This window comes from Procambarus clarkii, chromosome 51 (genome assembly GCF_040958095.1).
Source record: "Procambarus clarkii isolate CNS0578487 chromosome 51, FALCON_Pclarkii_2.0, whole genome shotgun sequence".
Taxonomy (NCBI): Eukaryota; Metazoa; Arthropoda; class Malacostraca; order Decapoda; family Cambaridae; genus Procambarus; species Procambarus clarkii.
The window spans coordinates 3,546,488-3,572,064 of record NC_091200.1 but is presented as its reverse complement, the minus strand read 5'-3'; the positions used below and the strand labels follow the sequence as shown (position 1 = coordinate 3,572,064).

General features: G+C 41.8%; 1 protein-coding gene across 3 annotated transcripts; it reads right to left on the bottom strand.

The window, feature by feature from the left end:
• Window positions 1-1,750: 1,750 nt before the first annotated feature.
• Window positions 1,751-17,142, bottom strand: LOC123774581 (probable cytochrome P450 49a1). Of its 3 annotated transcripts, XR_011222642.1 has the most exons (12): window positions 16,991-17,142; window positions 15,834-16,047; window positions 15,387-15,627; window positions 13,748-13,864; window positions 8,539-8,615; window positions 8,143-8,344; window positions 7,640-7,808; window positions 6,724-6,893; window positions 4,755-4,833; window positions 4,403-4,606; window positions 3,416-4,133; window positions 1,751-3,187 (listed from the first exon to the last, which is right to left on the bottom strand). XR_011222642.1 is itself a non-coding variant. In XM_045768964.2 (11 exons), the coding sequence occupies exons 1-11, from the start codon at window positions 17,108-17,110 to the stop codon at window positions 4,023-4,025; spliced, it is 1,704 nt and encodes a 567-aa protein (XP_045624920.1). In that variant the 5' UTR covers window positions 17,111-17,142; the 3' UTR covers window positions 1,751-4,022. The 3 variants fall into 3 exon arrangements, 2 of the variants coding, with proteins under 2 accessions (XP_045624920.1, XP_045624921.1); XM_045768964.2 differs by having other exon boundaries at window positions 1,751-4,133; XM_045768965.2 differs by having other exon boundaries at window positions 1,751-4,133; window positions 17,002-17,069.
• Between the last annotated feature and the right edge of the window lie 8,435 nt (window positions 17,143-25,577).

The window sequence follows — 25,577 nt, the reverse complement described above, 5'->3', positions numbered from 1 at the left end:
CCAAAGTATACTGCTACTAAAGACTGCTACCAAAGTATACTGCTACTAAAGACTGCTACCAAAGTATACTGCTACTAAAGACTGCTACCAAAGTATACTGCTACTAAAGACTGCTACCAAAGTATACTGCTACTAAAGACTGCTACCAAAGTATACTGCTACTAAAGACTGCTACCAAAGTATACTGCTACTAAAGACTGCTACCAAAGTATACTGCTACTAAAGACTGCTACCAAAATAAAAAGTATTCAGAGAAGACCTTGTGGATTCTCACTGAACACATTTATATTTTCTTCTACCACCTCTATTTTTTTTTTTTACTAATTTTATTACATTGCGCTACAGTTTACAGAAAACACACAAACACACACACACACACACACACACACACACACACACACACACACACACACACACACATAACAATCACTGTACGAAGACCTCGTCCAACTCTTCGGAGGTGGAGTACATGCCTAAGATAGAGCAAGTATTTCCTCTCTAGATCGCGACAATGAGATGCTGGAACAGGAAACTGGCCGCTCTTGAGTCTTTAGTTTGCCTAATGAGTTCCTCACCCACTTCCTTTTGGAACTTGAGTGCACATTTACCCCAGGCGCCCAGGGTCTCAGAGCCAATTGGCACGAACCTGTAACAACGTTCTTGGTTCCTGTACTTGTTGGTTTTCTGGGTCTCCCTGAAGGTCGCCGCCCCGCCTCCCTCAGCTGTACTGTAAGGTAGATAGGTATCAGCCAATGTAGACGCGCACGTGTAGTCCCATACGACCTGTCTACCTTCCCTCCATGGCTGCAGGGTGACTGGATGTTTGTGACTGTTGTCAGGTCTGCACAACTGAGGTTCCCATTGTGCTGGACACCCAACTGTAGCCAAACTTTTCTTGATGATGTCATTGACTGCTTCATGTCTGGCAATCTTTCCCTGTGACTTACGACAGATGAGACCATGGCTGCCGTATTGGTCTGCCCGTGCATGGCCGCAGATACACCGGTGTTCGGTGGAGATAGGGGCAGCAAGGCGCAGTTCCTTGATCATTTAGTCGAATTGATGTAGTTGGAATTTTAGGTCAAAATTATGTTAGTCAAAATAAAACATAAGGTTCAGTATTGTGTGTTCTGAGGTGATATACCCGTCATGTTCGAAGTTGGATGCAATCTTTAGTAAACAGAGTTCTTCTCAGACTGGAAACACGAGATAAATCGTCCGTGTTGCATATTGAACATATTCGAACATTCAATCATACTGCGATTGTCTGCCCCAGTAGTAGTATAAATGAGAAAATCGGTAGAAGCCATGATGAGGATTTGAACCTGCACACTGGTTACTCCCAAGCATACGCCCTAACCAACTCTGCAAAGGTATGCCCACTGGGTACATGGGAGCGTCCAGTGTGCAGGTTCGAATCCTTATCATGGCTTCAACTAATTTTCGTCATTGATACATCACATTAATATGATTTCTTTGTGCAAAAAAATATCAACATTCCTTCAAAAACTTGCATTGACCAGCAAACTTACCAACTAATTTGGAAGAAAGCCAAGATAGTAGCTTTCAACAAACCAAAAGCAGGAAATCAGTAGAGATTAATAAAATATCGTAGTATTGGCACAGAGCACTGATGTGTGTGTCCTTAAAAATATCTTGTTACCTAACCTATCAGGTTGTCATGAACAATCTTTCCTTCCAATAACACGCAGTATAAACGAGGATATCCCAAAAGAAGTGTAATCAGATCATTGTTTTGTAACATTTAATTCGAGAACAAAGACTTAGTTTGCAATCATCTGAATTGACATACTAAGTTTTAGAAGAGATATGAAAGATAACCAATGTAAATACTGACATTATTAAAACAATTTTATCTAAAGCATTACATTGGTATGTTAATAATTTCCCCAAAAAAATTAACGATAGCTGTCTCAGGGAGATACACACACATACACACACTATATATATATATAGCCTATCCTAAGGTTAGACAAGAAAAACTTGATATAGAATTCATTGATTTGTATACTGTATTAGCCGCATACGTTTTATGAATGCACGTATTCTTTATTAGATATGTGATAGACGTTGCACATAAATTCAGTAGAAAATATGTTCTCTACGCTATTTTACAATCCTTCCTAACTGATAATCGGAGCAACAACAAAGCCCAGAGGTTGAAAAATTAGCTACTTTATGCTAACTCTAATCACAGGAGCTAGTGATGATCCTCCTCAATGGGCAGAGTAGTAGTAGTAGGCATTATTAATTTACAAATACTTTGCAAATATTAAATGCAAAGGTAGAAACCTTTGCATTGTTCATGTTATATCAGCAGCAAGTGTAAAATGTTGGCATTGTTCTTGATAGAGAAGCTTATCTAGTTGTTCAGTCAGGTATAGTACTGGATCAATACCCTGAAATTGAGGTCGCTAGCATACGCAGAAGAGAACTGATTCGTGAAATTTTGCCCCTAGCAGAACGTAGATAATTTGTAAGTGTCTTGTAAGATACTTTTGGAGGCAGCACTTGTAGTTTGCGATGAGGGCAGATAGCGACACCTCAGCCTCTTCCAAATAGTGGCTTACGTTCCATTTAGAGTTCCCTTTGATTCGATTAACGTAACTTTAAGTAGTCATTTATAAGTCTTTGTGATCGGGGAGAAAAAACCTGAACTTAGTAGTAATAGGTTTATCAATGTGGGTCGTGGGTCCCTCATGGCTGGTGTGTGTGTGGGTCGTGGGTCCCTCATGACTGGTGTGTGTGTGGGTCGTGGGTCCCACATGACTGGTGTGTGTGTGTCTTGGGGTCCCTCATGGCTGGTGTGTGTGTGGGTCGTGGGTCCCTCATGACTGGTGTGTGTGTCTTGGGGTCCCTCATGACTGGTGTGTGTGTGTCTTGGGGTCCCTCATGACTGGTGTGTGTGTGTCTTGGGGTCCCTCATGACTGGTGTGTGTGTGTCTTGGGGTCCCTCATGACTGGTGTGTGTGTCTTGGGGTCCCTCATGACTGGTGTGTGTGTGTCTTGGGGTCCCTCATGACTGGTGTGTGTGTGTCGTGGGTCCCTCATGACTGGTGTGAGTGGGTCGTGATGGAGCATGGCCAAAATTGGAGCCACAACAACTTTACCAAGACAACGATATTGACCAAGTACCACGTGCCGCGCCTCACATCACGTGCCGCGCCTCACATCACGTGCCGCGCCTCACATCACGTGCCGCGCCTCACATCACGTGCCGCGCCTCACATCACGTGCCGCGCCTCACATCACGTGCCGCGCCTCACATCACGTGCCGCGCCTCACATCACGTGCCGCGCCTCACATCACGTGCCGCGCCTCACATCACGTGCCGCGCCTCACATCACGTGCCGCGCCTCACATCACGTGCCGCGCCTCACATCACGTGCCGCGCCTCACATCACAAATAAGGAGGTCGACAGCGCCACACTGAGACGGATATCACCCTCAGTATTTGCTCTATTGACCAGTTTCACTTCCGACAACAGACCCCAGCGTTTGGTAACACTTCCTTGGAAGGAAGGGAAAGATGCAGCAATAAACAGGGAGAGAAGCTCATTGATCCGTGAGGCGTATTGTCCACGCCAACATTCGGAGATGGACTCCACTGAATATGGATAGTTAACGCACCTATTTATCTGAGATTTCTTTTCTAACAGTCAACGGCCAGAGGAATTATTGCTACAATGGTCAAGAATTAGTATTTTGTGTAATGAAGCTTTGGGGGAGCTCTTGAGCGCTGATCTGACCACTTTCTCCTGCAGTTCCCACACATGGGGCTCAGAACTGCTATTATCTCCAGGTACTGATGGACCAAGATACTTCGTAGTAATAGATAAATATTAACGGAACACAACATTTATACAATTACAAGACAGCTAAACATGAACGTTCGTTTATTCTGGAAATATTCACTGTTTTCTTTAATGCAATTCATCTTCACTCTCCTAATAGGCAGTACTGTTTTATTCATGTGAGCTGTGCACCATCCTGGTTCACTGTCAGTTCCTCTGGGTGAAGGTGAACTTTAGTGGGCGTGAGGGAGTTAACACCATACGACAAATGACCTCCATGTCTTGGTATTTGTAATCAACGGTGAAGCGCTGCATCGCCTGTGTAGGAATAGCATTATTGGTTAAGACGTTCGTTGTCTTAAAGAAACTGGCATGTGTTAAACTTATTCATATCTTCAATTCCATGAATAGAACTACTTGATACAGCAAAACAGACATATATAGCTTAGATATTTCACCAGGAAAACATGAACTTATTAGTATGATTTGTATCAATTTGATAGAGAAAGAGGGGAATTTGTTTTAAGTTTTCCTCTAAATTTGCATAGAAATAATATAATTTTAAACTGACACACTGAATTACTTACCCTAGCAAGAAAGGTGTATAGTTCCTGTTCAGCGATGCGTCGACCAATACACATCCTGGTGCCGCCCCCGAAAGGCAGGGAAGCATAGGGATGGATGGGCCCAAGAGGCTGGTGCCTCAACCAGCGATCAGGAAGGAACTCCTTCGCCCGAGGGAACTCCGACTCGTCCCAACCTGTCGTCATACTCAAGGCGACCACCGACCACTGTGCGCTCCCAGAAATAAATATAAGGAAATAAAAATAAAGTTAAGAAATGCATAATTCTAAAATATTAATTCAACTTTTAGGTCAATATGCAGCAACACTGAGCAAACAAACTAATGTGCAATATTGTGGAGTGAAGTTTACACACCCCTTTAGGAATTAGGAAGCCCCTAAGGACGACGTCCTTCTGCAAAACTCTTCCAGTTCCAAAAACTATGGGAAAAACCCTGAAAAAAATGTTTTTTTTTTTTAAACAGGAAAAATTATATAAAATATTATATGGAAGGAAGTACCACCTCTGGCTGGAAGAAGGGGACCCTTAGCCTCGGAGGAAACCACACATAACGCATTAGAGAGAATGTTATATATTAAGAGACTAGGAGCTTAGTGAGTGATTAAAAAAAGTTGTTTAAATAGTATGAAACCGAAAACAAAGTTATATAATGTAAATCAATATCTATTAAACAGAATGATTGTATGTTGACCAAACCACACTCTAGAAAATGAAGGGACGACGACGTTTCGGTCCGTCCTGGACCATTCTCAAGTCGATTACAATCGACTTGAGAATGGTCCAGTGTGTGGTTTGGTCAACATATTTCTGCCACGTTATTGTGACTCCTCGTCTGCACAATGATTGTACGTCTGTCTGTCCAAGGTTGGAGGCCATGCAGAGGCCTGGGGCTAGTTTCATCCAACTTTTCAAGATGGCACACCAGCGGTATGTGACTATCTGGACTGAACGGTAGAGCGACGGTCTCGTACTTGCAAGTCGGCGTTCAATCCCCGATCACCCAAGTGGTTGGGCACCATTCCTTCCCGCCGTCTATCCCAAAACCTTATCCTCATATCCCTTCCAAGTGCCATATATTCGTAATGGCTTAGTGCTCTCTCTCATGATTACCTTTTACCTTCATCAAAGGCTGATAAGAGTCGGCCATATCCCCGCTCTAGGACATATCGGTTCTTATCCCCGCGATTTTTATGGAATTTGGGTTTTGTTTACCGCAGAGTATTAAAAGATTACATTTTCTGAGAGAAAGAGAGGGGGGAAAGTGAGAGAGTGAAAGATCCCAGCAAGTCTTTAAAACGAGATGAGGTATTTTCCCAGGCCATGAATTAATATAAACATGAGCTTTAAGAACTCATCTCTTGCATGTTTAGCGGGACGCCGGGATCATGGTACTATGCATGTGGTACCGATTGCTTAGAAAGATAACAATCGACCACTCAGTTTAACAGCTATTGTGGGAAATTTGCTTGAAACACACATCATTAAAGTGTGGTTTTGCTGAGGGTCATTCGTATATAATAAATATTCTCTCATGTTTTCCCAGAACATCTCAAGCAGTGGACAGAGCTAAATATTACATCATCATATTCCAAGACCATAATATTTATGGAATATGGGAGGGAGAGACTAGATAGCAACTAAAGTCTTAAGCTTGATGATTTAACCTAAATCAAACATGTTTTACGATAGATTAAAATATATACAAAGTTGTAGAAAATATTAAATATACTTAGGAGAATTTTTGTCAAATATCACTATAATGTGATATACATATTTATTGAATAATAATAACATGATTACATAAACAATGGCCAAGCTGTGATCAAAGTAGGCAGCCAAGACCATAAACAGTTCACTCACACATCAGACATTAACGAGATGGTCACGAGAGGTTCCTAACAAAACCTAGATATTGAGTCTCCAAACATCAAACGAACAAAAGTCTTAATCAGAACAATTAGTGAGAGAGAGACACACAGATTGCTAAGTATTATAGAGTAATACCAGTTCTGCAAGTTTTGGTAATTTTTCCAGTGGGGGGCCAGACATTATTTAGAGAACAGAAAAAGATCTAGGTGCATTGATTTCCATGGATTTAACAGTTAGGGATTAGGACCGGGAGTTTCAGCTTCCTGGAAAGTAATGCCTCTGGTTATATTGTCTGTGCAATATACCTATAGGCCCTGCAACGCTCAGTAGAAATGCCGAACTACATTGCGAACTTAAACACAGAAAAATAGACAGAGAAGGACTCAGACAACCTTAGCCTTTTCCTGTTAAATAAGAGTTAAATTTGTATGATCCGCTCATCGATAATTCGTACCTCATGGATTCTTTAACGACGGCCTTGAGGTAGGACAGCTGGGCCAGGTGGTTCGGTGTGAGGGAGCCGGTGTGATCCCCGAGCACTGTGTCGACCTCCTCCTGCAGTCGTTTCTGCACCTCCGGGTTCCTGGCCAGCAGGTACAGTGTGAAGGCCAGAGTGTGCGAGGTCTGACCCACCGTCCATATGAAAATATTATACATGCATTACTCACGTTGAAAACTGCAAGTTCTCTCGGAGCATGGCGAGGGTATAAATAAATGATATAAACGTCGAGTAAGTGAATACGAGTCCATAGCCATACTATATAGTTGGTTATGGACTAGGTCCGCGGATTCATAAAGCAGTTACGCAAGTACTTACGAACGTGTACATCTTTCCTCAATCTTTGACGGCTTTGATTATATTTATTAAGCAGTTTACAAGCGTGTTATTGTTATAAACAGCCTCCTGGTGCTTCAGAGCTCAATAACTGTTTAATGCCGCCAAATATTGAGAAAAGACGTATAGGTTCGTAAGTGCTTACGCAACTGCTTTATGAATCCAGGTCCATTCATAAATCCATGAATCCAGGTCCTCTTAGGGTTGCCGAGACGCATCCGATACCTCGATCGTCGGCGCCCCTTAACAACAACAATAACTCGTCTCTTAAGTCCTCCTTGTAAACCATCGAAAAGCAGCGTTGGGAAGGATACCAGCAAAGTGGAATCAGAGCTTAATCTACTTAGAGCTTGAAGCCCTTGCTAATCTTGGACTCTCCTGCATCAAACAGTTTATATAATTAAGCACAGCCCATTAGTGGATTTTTTAAATCCATTAGTGGATTTTCTAACACTCCTCCATTGATAGAAAAATACACAAATTCCTATCCTTGAGACCCCGTATAAGTGCCAGTGAAGGGCGTGTCAAGGCTCACCGTGTCTATGCCAGCGATGAGCATGTCCAGGATGAGGGTGACAACGTCCTTGCGGGAGAGCCCGGGCTTGAGAAGCAAGGCCTCCATCAGCGTCATCTCCCCTTGCCCGCCACTGGCAGTCCGGGCCTGCAGCGCTGCCTCCGTCTCACGTATGTTCTTGTCAGCAATTCTGCACCATACCGTCACTTCGTCTTTATGTTTCAAACATTATAATGCATATTTTGTTGAATATAATGACAAAATTACTTATAATCAAACAAATAAATATATATATATTAGGTGTATATATAATAGATGTATATATTATAGGTATACAATCGATATTGTTTATAATTGTAGACAAAAGCAAACGTACTTCGCTGGTTTTGTAAAACAGTCGTTTAGTCCAACAAAATAATTTATTACTTTATCTGAATAATAATTATATCCTTTCATCTAGTACTGAACAATGTTCTCTAATAGGAACAGAAATATATCTAGATAGAGAACTAGTAGTTTCATACTCCAGAAATTCCTCATGGGTCTTCTTAAGCCTTCTGAAAGACGGGGTCTGGACCAGCATCCAAAGATGAGAACTGAATTCTACTTCACTCAGAGAACTAAAGAATTCATTTGCCAGCTTGATTAGTTTCATGGGTTCCGAGTCAGCTGCTATGTTAGGATCCAGACACCCGAGTCGACGATTCAGTGCTACAGAGCCAACAGCTGTATATACATATAAAAAACATAATTATATTATCATAAATCGCAATATTAAATATTACATGAATCTAATGTAATTTTTTTTAATATAGGAAATACATATTTCATCATGATACATTTTGTGTTCATGTTTAGGAATTCTGTTATTTTAATAAGCTTTACAAAAGATGTGAGTATCAGCCCTGTGGCTTACGTACACTCAAGGGCCCACTTGTATATTTCATTCTGGAAGTCATGCGGCATCTCGCCAAACTGTGACTGAAGTGATGCAATTCTGAGAACAACAAGAAACGAATTTGTATTAAAAATATGATGAGTTAGCGGTTATTGTTGTACTGCTCTAGCAACCTAATTGCCTGTAGTTCAAGTCTCAGGTAGGAGGAATGAGTTTATATGCCTAAGATGCAACCCCACAACAAACTGACTAACTTCTGGGGCACCTATTTACTCCTAAATGGACAGGATACACGCCCAACCATTTATGTCCAGCTCGGGATTCGAACCCTGAATTTTCGACTGTGAGTCGAGAACGAACCAGACTGAACTACCGGGACCCTAGTATGTCTTGATGTGGGTCCAGGGTGAGCTCAATCCTGCATGTCTGAGTATGTCTTAATAGGGTTAAATCCTGAAAGAGAAAAAAGACCCACATTAAATATACAGAATAACGACTTGGATTCCTTGTCAACACTTACACCCAGATCTCACCAAACATCATTGTTAATTACGTCTCTGCCGAGGTCTCCCACACCCACGGAAACTACCAGAGTTTTACCCAATACCTTACCCTATGTTTTGATTGGCCCTTTCCTCCCTTACCCTATGTTTTGATTGGCCCTTTCCTCCCTTACCCTATGTTTTGATTGGCCCTTTCCTCCCTTACCCTATGTTTTGATTGGCCCTTTCCTCCCTTACCCTATGTTTGATTGGCCCTTTCCTCCCTTACCCTATGTTTTGATTGGCCCTTTCCTCCCTTACCCTATGTTTTGATTGGCCCTTTCCTCCCTTACCCTATGTTTGATTGGTCCTTTCCTCCCTTACCCTATGTTTGATTGGCCCTTTCCTCCCTTACCCTATGTTTGATTGGTCCTTTCCTCCCTTACCCTATGTTTGATTGGCCCTTTCCTCCCTTACCCTATGTTTGATTGGCCCTTTCCTCCCTTACCCTATGTTTGATTGGCCCTTTCCTCCCTTACCCTATGTTTGATTGGCCCTTTCCTCCCTTACCCTATGTTTGATTGGTCCTTTCCTCCCTTACCCTATGTTTGATTGGCCCTTTCCTCCCTTACCCTATGTTTGATTGGTCCTTTCCTCCCTTACCCTATGTTTGATTGGCCCTTTCCTCCCTTACCCTATGTTTGATTGGTCCTTTCCTCCCTTACCCTATGTTTGATTGGCCCTTTCCTCCCTTACCCTATGTTTGATTGGCCCTTTCCTCCCTTACCCTATGTTTGATTGGTCCTTTCCTCCCTTACCCTATGTTTGATTGGCCCTTTCCTCCCTTACCCTATGTTTGATTGGCCCTTTCCTCCCTTACCCTATGTTTGATTGGCCCTTTCCTCCCTTACCCTATGTTTGATTGGCCCTTTCCTCCCTTACCCTATGTTTGATTGGTCCTTTCCTCCCTTACCCTATGTTTGATTGGCCCTTTCCTCCCTTACCCTATGTTTGATTGGCCCTTTCCTCCCTTACCCTATGTTTGATTGGCCCTTTCCTCCCTTACCCTGTGTTTGATTGGTCCTTTCCTCCCTTACCCTATGTTTGATTGGCCCTTTCCTCCCTTACCCTATGTTTGATTGGTCCTTTCCTCCCTTACCCTATGTTTGATTGGCCCTTTCCTCCCTTACCCTATGTTTGATTGGCCCTTTCCTCCCTTACCCTATGTTTGATTGGCCCTTTCCTCCCTTACCCTATGTTTGATTGGCCCTTTCCTCCCTTACCCTATGTTTGATTGGCCCTTTCCTCCCTTACCCTATGTTTGATTGGTCCTTTCCTCCCTTACCCTATGTTTGATTGGCCCTTTCCTCCCTTACCCTATGTTTGATTGGCCCTTTCCTCCCTTACCCTATGTTTGATTGGCCCTTTCCTCCCTTACCCTATGTTTGATTGGTCCTTTCCTCCCTTACCCTATGTTTGATTGGCCCTTTCCTCCCTTACCCTATGTTTGATTGGTCCTTTCCTCCCTTACCCTATGTTTGATTGGCCCTTTCCTCCCTTACCCTATGTTTGTTTGTCCCTATTCCCCCTTATCCTATGTTTGATTGAACCCACCTTCTCACCCCATACTCATTCAACTCTTTCACATAAGTATTTAACCAAAAATTGTGCCTCATGTATTCAATGTTTATCTGAAGATGTTCCAGAGAGGAATGAAGCGTTGTAGAAAATATATACACATATTATGTAGTCTTCCTGTCCCCGACAACAGGAATTCAATTATTCGGTTATATTTGATTTGATTAGATTAGTTTACCTAAAAGATAGTTTCATATTACGCTTTCTGTAACTTATGACAGAAAACGGAAACGGATTGGATAAACTAACTCCAGTTAATTTTTTCTTTTAAAACCTTTGGCATTATAAGTTACAGTACATGTAATTCGTTTTGTCTGGAACAGGCAGCCTGTGTGTGTGTACTGACATATTTGTGCCTGCAAGATCGAGCTCTTGGACCCCGCTTTTCTAGCCTTTGGTTGTCTAATGCAACGACTCCTGACCTACTTCTCTTTCATACCTGATTTTTTAAAGTTATGAATGGAGTTTGCCTCTACAACCTGCTCCTTTAGGTCATTCCATTTCTCACAGCCCTTACGCTAAAGGAAAACTTTCTAACATCCCTTTGACACATCTGAGTCTCAAACATTCATCCGTGCCCCCTTTGTTATGTTGATGTTCGTTGTAAACAATTCCTCTGTTTCCCACCCTGTTAATCCCTCTAAGTATCTATACGTCTGTGTCATGTCCTACCCCTCTCCCTCCTCCTTTCTAACGTCGTCAGTGTAACAAACTAGGCTGTTGTAAGAATTATCCAGAGTGGTTTATCGACAAAAGAGAATGGGAAGCTGAGCCCGCATGGTGACCTGGGGACCTGACCCCCAGGGGAATTCGCGGTGGAAATAACCGACGCCTTGTTCATAGCTGCGTATAATGAATCATCCTATAGTATTCAGTAATTTAGAGAAAATTAGCCTTTATTCATTTTGCATTAAAATTGTATTGTATAATAGTACTGGGTACAATATCAAGAGTATTCTAATTATTGAGTTTAAGTCACCATCAGTGACGTCACGAATCAGATCTAACTTGTAAGGCGGAGTGACCGGCGGTCATAGGTCATCAGGGGTTGAGATGTCTACTATTTCTCAAAGTTCAATTAACCATTTTTGGGGGATCGGGAACAGCTCTGCCGTTAGATGTTTGTAATTTAATTTCAGTAAAATAATTCAAGCAGTCTGGATCAATTAAGTACAACAGAGGTTAATTGTTATAACTTAAACCTTGCTAGTAACTTGGTGAAACTTTGACTAGGCGGAAGGATACAATGTTCTAGTCTGGGCTAGATCAGACGAGGACAGATCAGTGTGGAAACGGGAGCAGCTGGGAGAGGTCAAACATCTTACCTCTCCCCGAGACCAGCCCAACATCTTTAGCTGGTAAAACATAGAGGTATAGTTGCTATGGTTATTTATAGAATAGTCTTCATTGCCATTCAGGTCAAGTAGGGAGTGTTAAAGTGACAGGGAGTGAACATATTTAGATTTTGTTTTAGTTTTTCTTTTAATAAATTAAGTAGTTAAGATTTTGCATTTTTATTGTTTCCATGTGTTTTATGTGTAAACTTGTCCTGGTCACGTGGTCCACACGAGGAAGAGTTGGATTGGGCGCCGATTCTAACATCGAATCATTCCCGTGTAATTAATTTCACACTCTTAAGTTTCCACGGTCATCGAGTGGGGATCAAGCCCCCAAGGTTGATTAATTAGCGTGATCGATCCAGACCTCGATCATTGCTCTGTGTTACTGGTCTGGTGGTGGCAGCGTAGAGGCGACTCTAGGGTTTTGCTCAGAGCCTAGGTCACGTCATACTGGGTGTAGAATCCTAAGGCGGTCAATCGTCTTAGGACAACGTGGCGTGGAGTTGGCTTTGGTAAAAGTTTTGGAGTCCCTTGGTAGAGAATAAAAAGTAAGAATACGGGTAGAGGGAGTAGAAGGAAAGTGAAATAGAGAGAGGAACTTAACCCGTGTTACATCAGGTTTAGTTCCTTTAGTCTCTCTTCGTACCTCATCCCTCGCAACTCCGGGACGAGTATCGTTGCAAACTCGATTCTGCACTTTTTCGAGCTTCCTTATGTGTGTTTTTTTGGATGGGGGGCTCCAAGATGGCGCAGCATACCATAGTACTGGCCTCACATAGGCAGTATACAGTGATCTAAAAGCCTCATTATACAAGTTTCTGATAGATGTTCTGACTTTTGCCAGCGTGGAGCATGTGGTTGACGTTATTATATTTATATGAGCCTCGAGAGTTAGGTTCGGCGTTATGTCCACTCCCAGATAACTCTTATAATAGGAGTTATATACAGGCCACCAAACTTAGACAGGGTGGAAACAAAGCACCAATGGGATGATGTTTAGAACAGGAATTCGTACAACTGGTTAGAAATGTTAAAAAAGAGATAAGGAAAGCAAAAATAAATTATGAAGTTCGCAAGCAGGGCAAGCAAAGACAAATCCTAAAGAGTGAATTCACTTGAATGTGTCCAGCGTAGGATTACAAAGTTAATTCCCTAAATTAGAAATCTTTCATATGAAGAAATATTAACAAAGCTTAAATTGCATTCACTGGAAAGGCGAAGAGTTAAAGGTAACATGATAGAGGTTTACAAGTGGATGGGCATAACAAAGGGGATATTAATAGGGTATTAAAAGTATCAACACAAGACAGAACACGAAACAATGAGTATACATTGGATAAGTTTAGATTTAGGAAAGACTTGGGTAAATACTGGTTCGGTAACAGGGGTGTTGATTTGTGGAACCAATTACCGCGTGGTGGAGGTGGCTTGATTTGTCTAACTGTGGCCATAATATATCCTGGAAACCTTACTCCTATCTATAACCTACTCCACCTGTCCAAGACCTTCCTCACCAGCCTTTCTAGCCCGTCCATGAACTTCGCCCCCTGTCCTGGACCTCCTCCAACTGTCCAAGACCTACCTCAATTGTCCAAGACCTCCCTCACGTGTCCAGGAACTGCTCCATCTGACCAAAAACTGTTCCATTTACCCAGGAATTGCCCATCCCCCTTGTCTTGGAAATGTCCCACCTGTCTAGAAACTCACACACCTGTCCTGGACGTTCCTCACCTGTCCAGCATCTTCATCACCTCTCCAGGAACTCCCTCACCTGTTCATGAACTCCATAGAAATTTGATCCATGACAGGCAGGTAGGAAAGCACCTCCCTGACCTTCATCATTGAGGTCTGGACTCGGCTCCGGACTCTCCACCACTCCTCTCCATTTCTGTAACAATTGTAACCCCTCACAATACATCATAGGATTAATAATACTTTATACATATATATATCCATATATCCATAATAATGCTCAGATGTAACTCACAGTGATTAATGGAAGTTAGTGTAGAGAAGTGCCAGGAAATGGAGCAAGGTAGTGCAAAAGAGACACCGTTGGGGTTTATACAGGTTGTGAAACAAGTTTCTTTCAGAAAACAACAGAGTTCAGAGCATCACATAAGTAACATTGTGTCAAGCTTTCACACAATGCTGGCTAATGTTGACCAAACCCCACACTAGAAAGTGAAAGGACGACGACGTTTCGGTCCTTTCCTGGACCATTCTCAAGTCGGTTGTGTCGACAGTTCACAATCGACTTTGTTTCGACGTCGATTTGTTTCACAATCGACGTTTCGGTCCAGGACGGACGGAAACGTCGTCGTCCTTTCACTTTCTAATGTGTGGTTTGGTCAACATATTTCAACCACGTTATTGTGACTCCTCGTCTGCATCTGGCTAATGTTAGGTTGGCAATATTGATATGGATTGTAAGATGCTAAAACAAACTTATTTGTAGCGTTCTTTAGGCTGAAGTTGGAGTATGCAGCAGTTGTATACTACTTTTAACTAAGAAACACATCACAGAGTTGGCGAAAATGTCGAGGTTGAAAATGTTGAAATGTCATGTCTACTACACGAGTACCAGAAATGAAAGATATGAACCATATAAAAGTTGAGACAAATTTATTTGCTACTCAATGATAGAAAGCTGAAAATTTGAAATATCTCTTAGGTGCATCAAGGAGTATGAAAAGATGAGCTAGGAAGTTTGTTCAAGATAGAACTAGAGAACATGTAGCAAATAAGCTAAAATAACAAGAGACTTTAGAAATATTCTTTCTAATCAATTAATGATCGGGTGGAACGTCCCAGGATGGATGAGGTGCTTGAGTGTGTTATATTTAGCAGAAATATTGCTATGTGGACCTTCTGTTTAGCAGAAATATTGCTATGTGGACCTTCTGTACACACACTACATTAGCATATATTTTCAGACATTGTTTGAATGCAAACACCAAATATTGTCACAAAATATAAAAGTGTGAGGACGAGTACATAGAAATTATAAGAGCGAAAGATACACTGTTTCTGAACCACTTAACCAGGAAAATGCTGATAAATAACCAAGTGATGAAGCTACACAAATGAGAAAGATGACACAGAATGAAAATTAATTCTGTACACACACATTGTGTACAGAATTAATAGATACACATTGACTGGTTGAATACATTAATAGATACACATTGACTGGTTGAATACATTAATAGATACACATTGACTGGTTGAATACATTAATAGATACACATTGACTGGTTGAATACATTAATAGATACACATTGACTGGTTGAATACATTAATAGATACACATTGACTGGTTGAATACATTAATAGATACACATTGAATGTGGTTAATAGATACACATTGAATGTGGTTAATAGATACACATTGACAAATGTAAACATACTCTGTCAACAATCCAGTTTTGTTCTCGAAGTAATTGTCCGCAGCTTCCTTCCTTATCTTCTCGAGAGAAGTGAAGCCGTCCCTGATGGGGTTATCCATGGTGGCTCTTATCAGGGTTTCGGCATCGTCAGGCTTGGCAATAATCAGTATCGGGGGGTTTAATGGAGATATAAATTTGACGATAGGTCCATACCTCTCTAACATCTTGTGAAAGAAGAGGTGAACTTGATTGTTACGAGTGGCTGCGAAAATGACGATAAATTTCATCAGTTATATGTAGTTTGGTAATATTAATCATAAAAATGGACGAAATACATGAAAAGGGAAAAAGATGTGTTTTTTCAGTTAAATTTAGACATTTGAAAGCCATTTATAACTTCCTCGTATATTAGAAGTGTGAAAGTCAATAATAGGTCAACATAGACAAGAGCTGTTCACAGTAACATACACTTGTCTAAGAGAAAGGAAGGAAGACACCCGATCAGAGGGTAAACCCTTGGTCCGGGCACTTCCCATACTGATCTTGGCGCTGACGTCTGCTGCTCCGCTGCCGGTGCTGTTGCTTGCCGAGGTGCCGCGCTGATGGTGAGGGCACGAGACAATGATGGTGATGAGGGCCGGAGAATCCGCACCAACCCACACCTCACCCCGCCTAACATGACCTGTCAGAAAAAAAAAATAATTCTTTAAACGACAGAATTTGTGCACGAGCAAAGTCAAGTTCGCCTCAAGACATGCTGATTGCGCCATACATGTAAGGTCTATATGAATATCTTTCCGAGTCGACACACTTGCAGCAGGGATTTATATTGGGCCGACTGCTTGTCATAATTTACATAAACAGCCTTGATACTGGAGAAAGGGATATAAAGAAGATGGACAGTAATAAGGTCATCAAACAGCAAAAATATGGAGACCTTGGGGTGGATAAGAGAGCGGGGCGGCCTCATTCCCTTCTTTATGGTACGTGCAGTGTGTGTGAAGTTTTCTTGCCTCCATGATTTCACATTCTCTCCCTTTAAACGGCTTCATATTTCTGCTCTTCATCTACCTTATTACCATCCTCCTCCTTCATGCCCTCTTCCAGCCCCGGTGAATCACGCCCCTCTTCACAACATTCCCCCACACTATTCCTACAGTGCAACATGAACAAATTGGGCAGCACCGAGCACGCCTGTTGTACCATACTAGGCGACTCTCATTTAAGTCCACCTCCTCTCACCACTGTACATATATTTTTACAATTTATAACATTTCGTGCATTGATGCAGTTATCTCGGCCTCAGGTCGCTGATAAACTTGACTCACAGGTCACTCAGTATAATCTACCCATAACTGTTACTGCTGTGGATATTTCACTTATCATTATTACAAGCTTAAAATAGCATCAGTGCCGCACCTTATCATTACCTTATCGTATTGTTGTCAAGAACAATCACACGCTGTAGATGCGCATTAGACACAAATCAACGTATTATTTCACTAGCATATATAGCAAACAGTATATTCAACAAAAATATATTTTATAACAAGTTGTTCAGTAATGCCACAAATCCAATAATGTCAACAAGGTGTACGAACTATGAAGAACCCGTATTGGCTTACTAATACAGAACTGGATAATTTGTGGCGAGGTCCGTGACGAGGCGGCGTGCAGCACTCCTCCCACCCCGGGCGCACACACACGACTGCCAGCTGGGGGGACCTGGAGGCTGCGGCGCTCATCAAGGGGGTCCTAGATATCACCACATTGCACAACTCTCTCTTTATTAGTAATGTGTGTGTGTTTTGTTTGACTTGTAAAAGATTATTCTAGTTGTTGTAATACTTATCCAATGTCCTGTTTATATGTCAATAAATAGATGGTTATAAGTCCATTAGAAAAATATAAAAAGAGAAGTTAGGCCTAAGACGGTGGTAATAATGACTTTCGCCACCCACAGAGTAATAAATTCAGTGAGATAAACTAAAATTATTTAAACACACACACACACACACACACACACACACACACACACGGGGCGACGGTGGCTGTGGGGATAGCACGCTGGACACGTGATCCTGTGGCTCGGGTTCGATTCCCAGCGCCTGCGAGAAACGATGGGCAGAGTTTTTTTCACCCTGATGTTAACTAGCAGAAAATAGGTACCTGGGACTTAGTCAGCTGTCACGGGCTGCTTCATGGGATGTGTGTGTGTGTATGTGTGTGTGTATATATGTGTGTGTGTGGGAACAAAAAAAATAGTAGTAACAGTTGATTGACAGTTGAGAGGCGGGCCGAAAGAGCAGAGCTCAACCCCCGCAAGCACAACTAGGTGAATACACACTTTCTCCAATTTTCTATTGGAGACTTTCGCGCCATGGAGAGAGGGGGGGGGGGGGGTGACCTGCTGCTTGGGTGACAGCCAAACCGATATTTGGTTGAGATTTCTGATGTGAGGAGGAGTGAGGAAGACTTGTAAAAGAAAGTTAGAATGTAAGAGAAAAAGTTTAGAATGAGAGAGAAAGGAGGAACGTAGAAGAATAGAAAGTAGGAAAATAGATTAGAAAATGCTGACACCATCCATTCAAGAGTTAATTTTAAGACATGGAATGGAACTTGTCTGCACAACAATATTACCGGATGTTCTCAAGTGACCACTGTACGAATCATAGACTTAAGAATCTAAAAGACGAAACTTCAGAGTGCTCTTCACTCTAGCTTTTACTACATCTTAGAAAATCCAACATCTAGGGATCAGAATTAAAGACAGTTTAAAAAGTTAATCAATTACATATTTACTATTATGGGTATCATAATTCAACCATTTCACTTGATGTTCATATGTCAACACTAATTCAGAATTAGTCTCCACACAAGACACTGAGAGCAACTACGGCTGACTGTCCCTGAAAATCACACACCACTTAAATTTGACAAAAAAATATACATCAACCTCACAAGTTCACTCACCAAAGTCTCTGAGACTAAGTTGGTAGACAGGGAAAGGGGGTGGGGGTGATGATATTTTAATACAATCGATATAAAAAGAAAGACTTTCTTTTACAAGTCTTTTTAGAAGTCTAGACAGACCACACAACCCGGCCTGGGACAGGCCTAGTCTTTGCTACGGGAACCTCTCTCATTTAGCGATCTATCTATCGCTGTTCTGCCTCCTAAATGAACAACTCTATTGGGTATTTAAGGAGAGAACCAGGAGTCAAACTCCACCTACCAGGAGGTAGCCCCTGGCTATCTTCCTACCACATCTAGACAGCGATTTGTTTGATGGAAACACAGTCACCAGTCTGCAGTTGTCAGCTTAGCAGAAAGCGAGGTCACCTGATGTGACCTGACCTGACCTGAAGACAACCTGTTACAATTAACAATTGAAAGGTGTTACTTTAGAATGGTAAGAGTAGAGTGCCTGGCGCCACCAATAGTCATCACCTGGCATATGACTGACTCGTTGAATGAGAAATATTAAATAAAACCATTTATGGTGTTACAACATAAGTGACATTATAGTCTACTTGTAAACTGACAAGTGAACCTTTGCCCTAAACAGAGAATATTCTCCAGTTATAACTTTATTGTGTATACAGAGATAATCCCACTAACGTGACTACCCACTTGTTGAAGTGAACCCACCTGTTGAAGTGGTGTACACTTCAATAAGTGTACCCACCTGTTGAAGTGATGTACACTTCAATAAGTGTACCCACCTGTTGAAGTGATGTACACTTCAATAAGTGTACCCACCTGTTGAAGTGATGTACACTTCAATAAGTGTACCCACCTGTTGAAGTGATGTACACTTCAATAAGTGTACCCACCTGTTGAAGTGATGTACACTTCAATAAGTGTACCCACCTGTTGAAGTGATGTACACTTCAGTAAGTGTACCCACCTGTTGAAGTGGTGTACACTTCAATAAGTGTACCCACCTGTTGAAGTGGATTTTACCAAATTTAATCTCATATTTGTGTATTGTACTTGTGTATAATTCTCTCTGTGTATTGAAAGAGGAGCATCAAAGGTAGAACAGGTCCCAGATGACAGCGCCAGAGTGCATCGGGGGGACTGTGTGTAAATCTTATTCTTGCTTCAGTAGAAGCCTCAGAAAACCCTTGTGTGTCCAGAAGAACTCAAGGTTGCAATCCTTATACAAGGTCGTGGTCTAGTCGCTAGAAACTTGTACAAGGGAACACTCACCGATTAGGTTTGAGTCCTCATCACTGCTCCCACGATTTTCTCACTATATGTATTTTATCACTATAAATCTTTGGTTTAAAATATACAAAGCCTATGCTGAACTCGTTTTCTTTGAAACAGTCAGAAGAATTTTTTTCTGTAAATGAAATTCTAGAGTACACTGAAATAGTGTACATATTATCGGTATAAAAAGTCGTAATTGGAAATTGCAATAGGTGCAGAGAGCCAGAATTCGACTAAAAAAATCACGCTCAGGAGTTAAATTTCCGACATTTCGGATATTTTGAAAACTGCAGGGGGGTTTGGGCAAAATATGACCCCATCGCCGTTTTCAGTAATTAGCATATTTTCGGTATAAAATATCGTAATTTGAAAATGAAAATAGGTGCAGAGAGTCAGAATTCGGCTCAAAAATCACGCTCAGGTGTCAAATTTCCGATATTTCAGATATTTTGAAAACTGCAGGGGGGGGGGGGGGCAAAATATGACCCATCGCCGTTTTCAGTAATTGGCATATTTTCGGTATAAAAAGTAGTAGTTTGAAAATAAAAATAGGTTGATGGGTCTGAATGGTCTCGGCTGTTGGCATAACGATGTTGTCGCCTTGAGGGGCTCTGGGTGGGTGCTTGCTTTGCAGGGCTCGTGCTGTTGCTGAGTCTCGAGGAGCAATTTTCTCGTCACTGGTGAGGACTCAAATAGCACTTGCGGTATTTCTTTCTTCAATTTTCTTAGTGATTTGTGCTCTGATTTTGTACGTTTCCGATGTGTTGTTTCCATTTCTGCGGTGGGTGTGTTTTGCTCGGGGAGAGAGGCGAACTAGGTTATCCCCCCTTGAGGATTAATTTATCGCCCTCAGGACCGAGAATGCAAGTGATTTGTCCCTTCGTGGAGGGATGGTGAGGCATACATTGCCAAGCAAAAGAACATTATGCCACGCTTGAATGTTTTCCGGAGCGTCACTGACCCTTTCCAGAAGATTACAGAGTTTGGCTGCTGCACTTGGGCGGGCTGCTTATGGGATGTGTGGTAATGTTCTGCCAGACGTCGCTATGATCGCTTGAGTGAGGTTCTCAGATGAGATTAAGTTAATGGGAGTGTCTTCTCTAACTGTTAATGGCAGCTGGCCATTGCTTCCCTTTAGAGGCTGGTGGGAGTCTTCTGCATCTTGCCTCTTTGAGGGTGTGTAGGCGACTGCTCCCGTTACTGTTTACGGCGGTGTTTTTATTGCATAGTCGGTAACAACCTCTTTTAGGGGTAGTTGTTGGCACCTCAAGGCTTGTGGAGTCCTGCCCGACCGCTGGGACCCCTTCCATTTCAACTCAGTTGAGAGAGTTAAACTGTGCATTATTCTACAGTGGGGAACAAACATACTGGGTCATGGTCGTGTTGGCGGGTGTAGCGGTTATGTCAGCTGGGTGTAGATTATATATATATATATATATATATATATATATATATATATATATATATATATATATATATATATATATATATATATTATATATATATATATTGTCGAGGCCAATCTGGAGTATGAGAGGCTCAGGTCTCAGGTGTTAGGTTCCCAGGGAATGATGTAAACAAGTATGAAAACAGCAGCTGACTCTGATGTGCCAGCAATATAATCTCGGTCCTGACGATAATTTCTCGTATAGTTCCTCTAACTTCAACCTAACCTTCATAAGGATATTTTACATACAATGAAACTCTTCGGAAGCTGTTTTATGAATCTTATCTAAATCACGTTTCACGAGTGTCGACAAATTGTGACTATATTTATAAGTAATTTATTCTTGATATATATATATATATATATATATATATATATATATATATATATATATATATAATATTGTTACGGAGCCCCCCCCCCCTCCTATTTCTCCCTAAATCCGACTTTAAGAGTCATATCCGCTGACCCTGCCGATTTCTTGAGGTGCTGGGAGTCTTTTGATATATGAGGCGACCAGATTGAACACCTAATTAGGGAGAAATTTGTTTGATAAGTTTGTAGATAAGGGATGAACCCTTTCCAACGCTTGACTGCTGTAAAGGGTTCTCCTTCGGCTTCGGGTTGATTTTGATAAGTAGTTCGGTAGTCTTCTTTGTTTTGTAGAATATGATCAGGTCTATGTTTTGGTTAGGAGTAATGTTTTTTTACGGATTATTTCTTCCATTATTCTTTCTTGAACAATAGATATAGCAACACGGAAATAAACACTGCTAGAAGAAGACACCTGGACCGATGGTACAATCCTGAACCTAGAACAGAAACCCCAACACCTCCAATGGTTATATTACAAATCAACTATGCACAGTGAACATAAAAAAGAAGAAAGAATAATGAAGGAAATAATCCGTAAGGAGTAAAAAGCATTACTCCTAACCAAAACATAGACCTGATCATATTCTACAAAACCAAGAAGACTTCCGAACTCATCAAAAACAGCCCGAAGCCGACGGAGAACGCTCTACAGCAGTCAAGCGTTGTATACATGTACACTTGCCCCCATGAAGGATGTAACCTTCAATTTAGGTACATAGGTGTGACGTCGACCAAGCTGACGAGGCGTTTGACCTGTCATCTTCAATCCGGTGGCCCCAGGAATCACATGAGACAAGCCCATGACATCACCCTAACAAGAGAAATACTGAATATAAACACTTGTATAATAGACAAAACCCAAGATGCAAGAAGATTACAAATTCTTGAAGCAATCCACATAAAAATAGAACAACCTACCGTGAACACCCAAATCACGGAACTATTTACTCTACCCATCATGAGAGTAAGGACAAGACGGGAACATAACGATGCCAACATAGAAGACACTGCTCGACGAACAGCACCTACTACACTTGATTAATCTTTGTGTTTTGTACCCTACATATAAATATAAATATATATATATCGTTTCATTTTCCTAGTAGATACTTACGTATAACTGATTAGCTGTGGGGAAGATACCGGGGGGGGGGGGGGGGGGGGAAGGAGGCGCAGGATGGTGAAGGGAATAGTGACCATAAATGCTCCCATATACTAACACTCTCTACGCACTATATATATATATTCTTTCGTCTTTCTTCTTTTCGCCTGTCTGGATATCACCTAAGATGATATATATATACTCCCTTCAGAGCCCCTCCGCCTCTCATTTGCTATCACCCGGACTGTGTCTTGTTTACCAGCCGCTGGGAAGGCACCAGGTGTGTGTGTGTGTGTGTGTGCGTGCGTGCCAGACACGGACAGGCAGGTTATAAAGGAAACTGTGTGCCGTGAGCTGTCTGTTTATCTCTCAACTTTGGTGAGTAATCAGCTGCTACTCCAGTTACTCTATTCCTTCTTTCGGGTGTTTATTGTAAGTTTTGCCTTCAAGAGGCACTGTATATTTGTGTCATGGTTCCGGGAAGATCTATTTCGCTGACGGGATTGGTATTATTATTATAAATTAATTTGATGTTAGTTATATTTAGCTACGCAATGTGTTTTTGTGCGCAGCGAACGCCAAGGTAAAGGACTGGGGTACGAAAGGACTTACCAACCTGTACGAGAATCACCAGCGATACTTTCCCTCCCGCCAATCACACGACGAAACTACAACGTTGCTACAACATTCGAGCACGGTTTAACCCTTAACAATTGTAACAACCAATATAGCAAGTTGTAACAACCTTCTAATTCGTCATAAAATCGTCTATATCAAGATGTTACATTATTACAAGATGTAACAAGGAAATCATAGGAACCGTTATGTTGTGTGTTAAATATAAGCAAGACTAACTCTTGAAACCAAAAATGTTGTTGAGTCCCTTCCCACGTAGGAGAGAGAAGAGTATGATGAGCAAGCGGCTTGTTTGTGGAGTCCCTTCCCACGTAGGAGAGAGAAGAGTATGATGAGCAAGTAGCTTGTTTGTGGATAACACTGTCGTGTTGTATCAAGCGTACCACACTTTGTACCCTGTATCAGAGACTACCAACTGCCGTGGTGCTGCCCATCTGTATACGACCACTTACCGTGTGCCTGTATACGACCACTTACCGTGTGCCTGTATACGACCACTTACCATGTGCCTGTATACGACCACTTACCATGTGCCTGTATACGACCACTTACCATGTGCCTGTATACGACCACTTACCATGTGCCTGTATACGACCACTTACCATGTGCCTGTATACGACCACTTACCATGTGCCTGTATACGACCACTTACCATGTGCCTGTATACGACCACTTTACCATGTGTCGGTATTAATTCGTGTGTGTACTTATTTGTGCCTGCAGGATCGAGCATTGACTTTCGGATCCCGCCTTTCTAGTCGCCGGTTGTTTAAAGCAATGACGCCTATCCTTCTTTCCTATCATATCTAGTTTTAAATCTATGAATAGTGTTTGCTTCCACAATGTGGTCCTATAGTTCATTTCATTTTACGTCTACTTTCACGCTAAAAAAAATCTATCATCTCTGAGTTATCTAAGTTTCCAGCGTCCACCCACGTCCCCCTTGTTCTGCGTGAAAATTTCGTCTATTTCCACTCTGTCAATCCTACTAAGTATTTTACATGTTGCTCTCATATCTCTTCGCTCCCTCTTTTTTTTTCTAGCGTAGTCAGGTACAGTGCCTTCAGTCGCTCTTCGTATCCCATCTCTCTCAACTCTGGGACGAGCCTCGTCGCAAACTTTTCTGAACCTTTTCTAGTTTCCAAATGTGTTTCTTCTTCTGGAGGCTCATGATGGGGCTGCATACTCTAAGACTGGTCTCACGTAGGCAGTGTCAAGTGCTCTAAAGGCCTCCTTGCCTAGGTTTCTGAATGACGTTCTAACTTTTGTTAGCGTGCAATACGCTGCTGTCGTTATCCGATTTATATGTGCCTCAGGAGTTAGATTTGGTTTTTACATCCACTCTCATGTCCCTTTCTCAAATCGTCACAGGAAGGTAGTTTCCCTTCGTTGTGTACTGACCCTTTGGTCTCCTATCACCTAGTCCATAATTTTACACTTGCTCGTGTTCAACTCCAGTAGCCATTTCTCTGATCATCTCTACAGCTTGTTCAAGTCCTTTTGGAGGATCCTACAATCCTCGTCTGTCACAATTCGTCTCATTTATTTCGCGTCATCCGCGAACATCGACATATTGGACTCGAGTCTTGTAGACATGTCGTTCACGAATATAAGAAACAGAACTGGTACCAGCACCGACCCTTGATCTACTCCACTTGTTGCTATTGTTGTTTAAGATTCAGCTACCCAGAACAAAAGTTCCAAGTAGCACGGGCTATGGTGAGCCCGTAGTGAACTTTGGTGTGCTTCACTCATTGTGGTTCGCCAGTCAGACTTCTCGCCCACGTGTGTGTTTTACTATTTGTGCCTGCAGGACCTGATTTATCTTCTATGCTAAAACCTTTTAAAAGTTGCCTTTTCCATTCCCGCTAGTTCCTTTTAATATATTTCGATGACAAACCTACCGTCCATGGAACCCATCTTCTAGGTTGATTCTAGTGACAAGACATAGTGACAACCACGCACTATTGATAATTCTTCCTACTGCCAGACATACAGCCAGGATGTGTCTAGCATAAAAAGGTACAAGGTTTCTTGCTTAAGGTAGGCCAATGCTCAGGCACCTGTTTGATCTCTATAGATCAAGGCACGTGTTGAACTATAGAGGCCGATGCACAAGTGCCTTGTAACCTTAAGGGTAGCAAGGGTGCCTTGCTACCTTAAGCAAGAAGCCTTGTAACTTTGTATGCTAGAGATCAGCAGGCCGATGATCAGGCACCTGTTGATCTCTATAGCACATGCTGAAGTCCGATCTAAGTAATTACTATACTGAGTTAGTGAGGCATCTTTGAAATGAAGAATAGGAAAACGACAGGATCTGCTCTCTCTTTTCCTTAAAGATCTATCATTCTATATCCCTCCCTCTATCCTTCAACCTATGCCTTTTAATTTAATTCAATGTATCAAATTCATTCCTCCCCTCCCTACCTATACT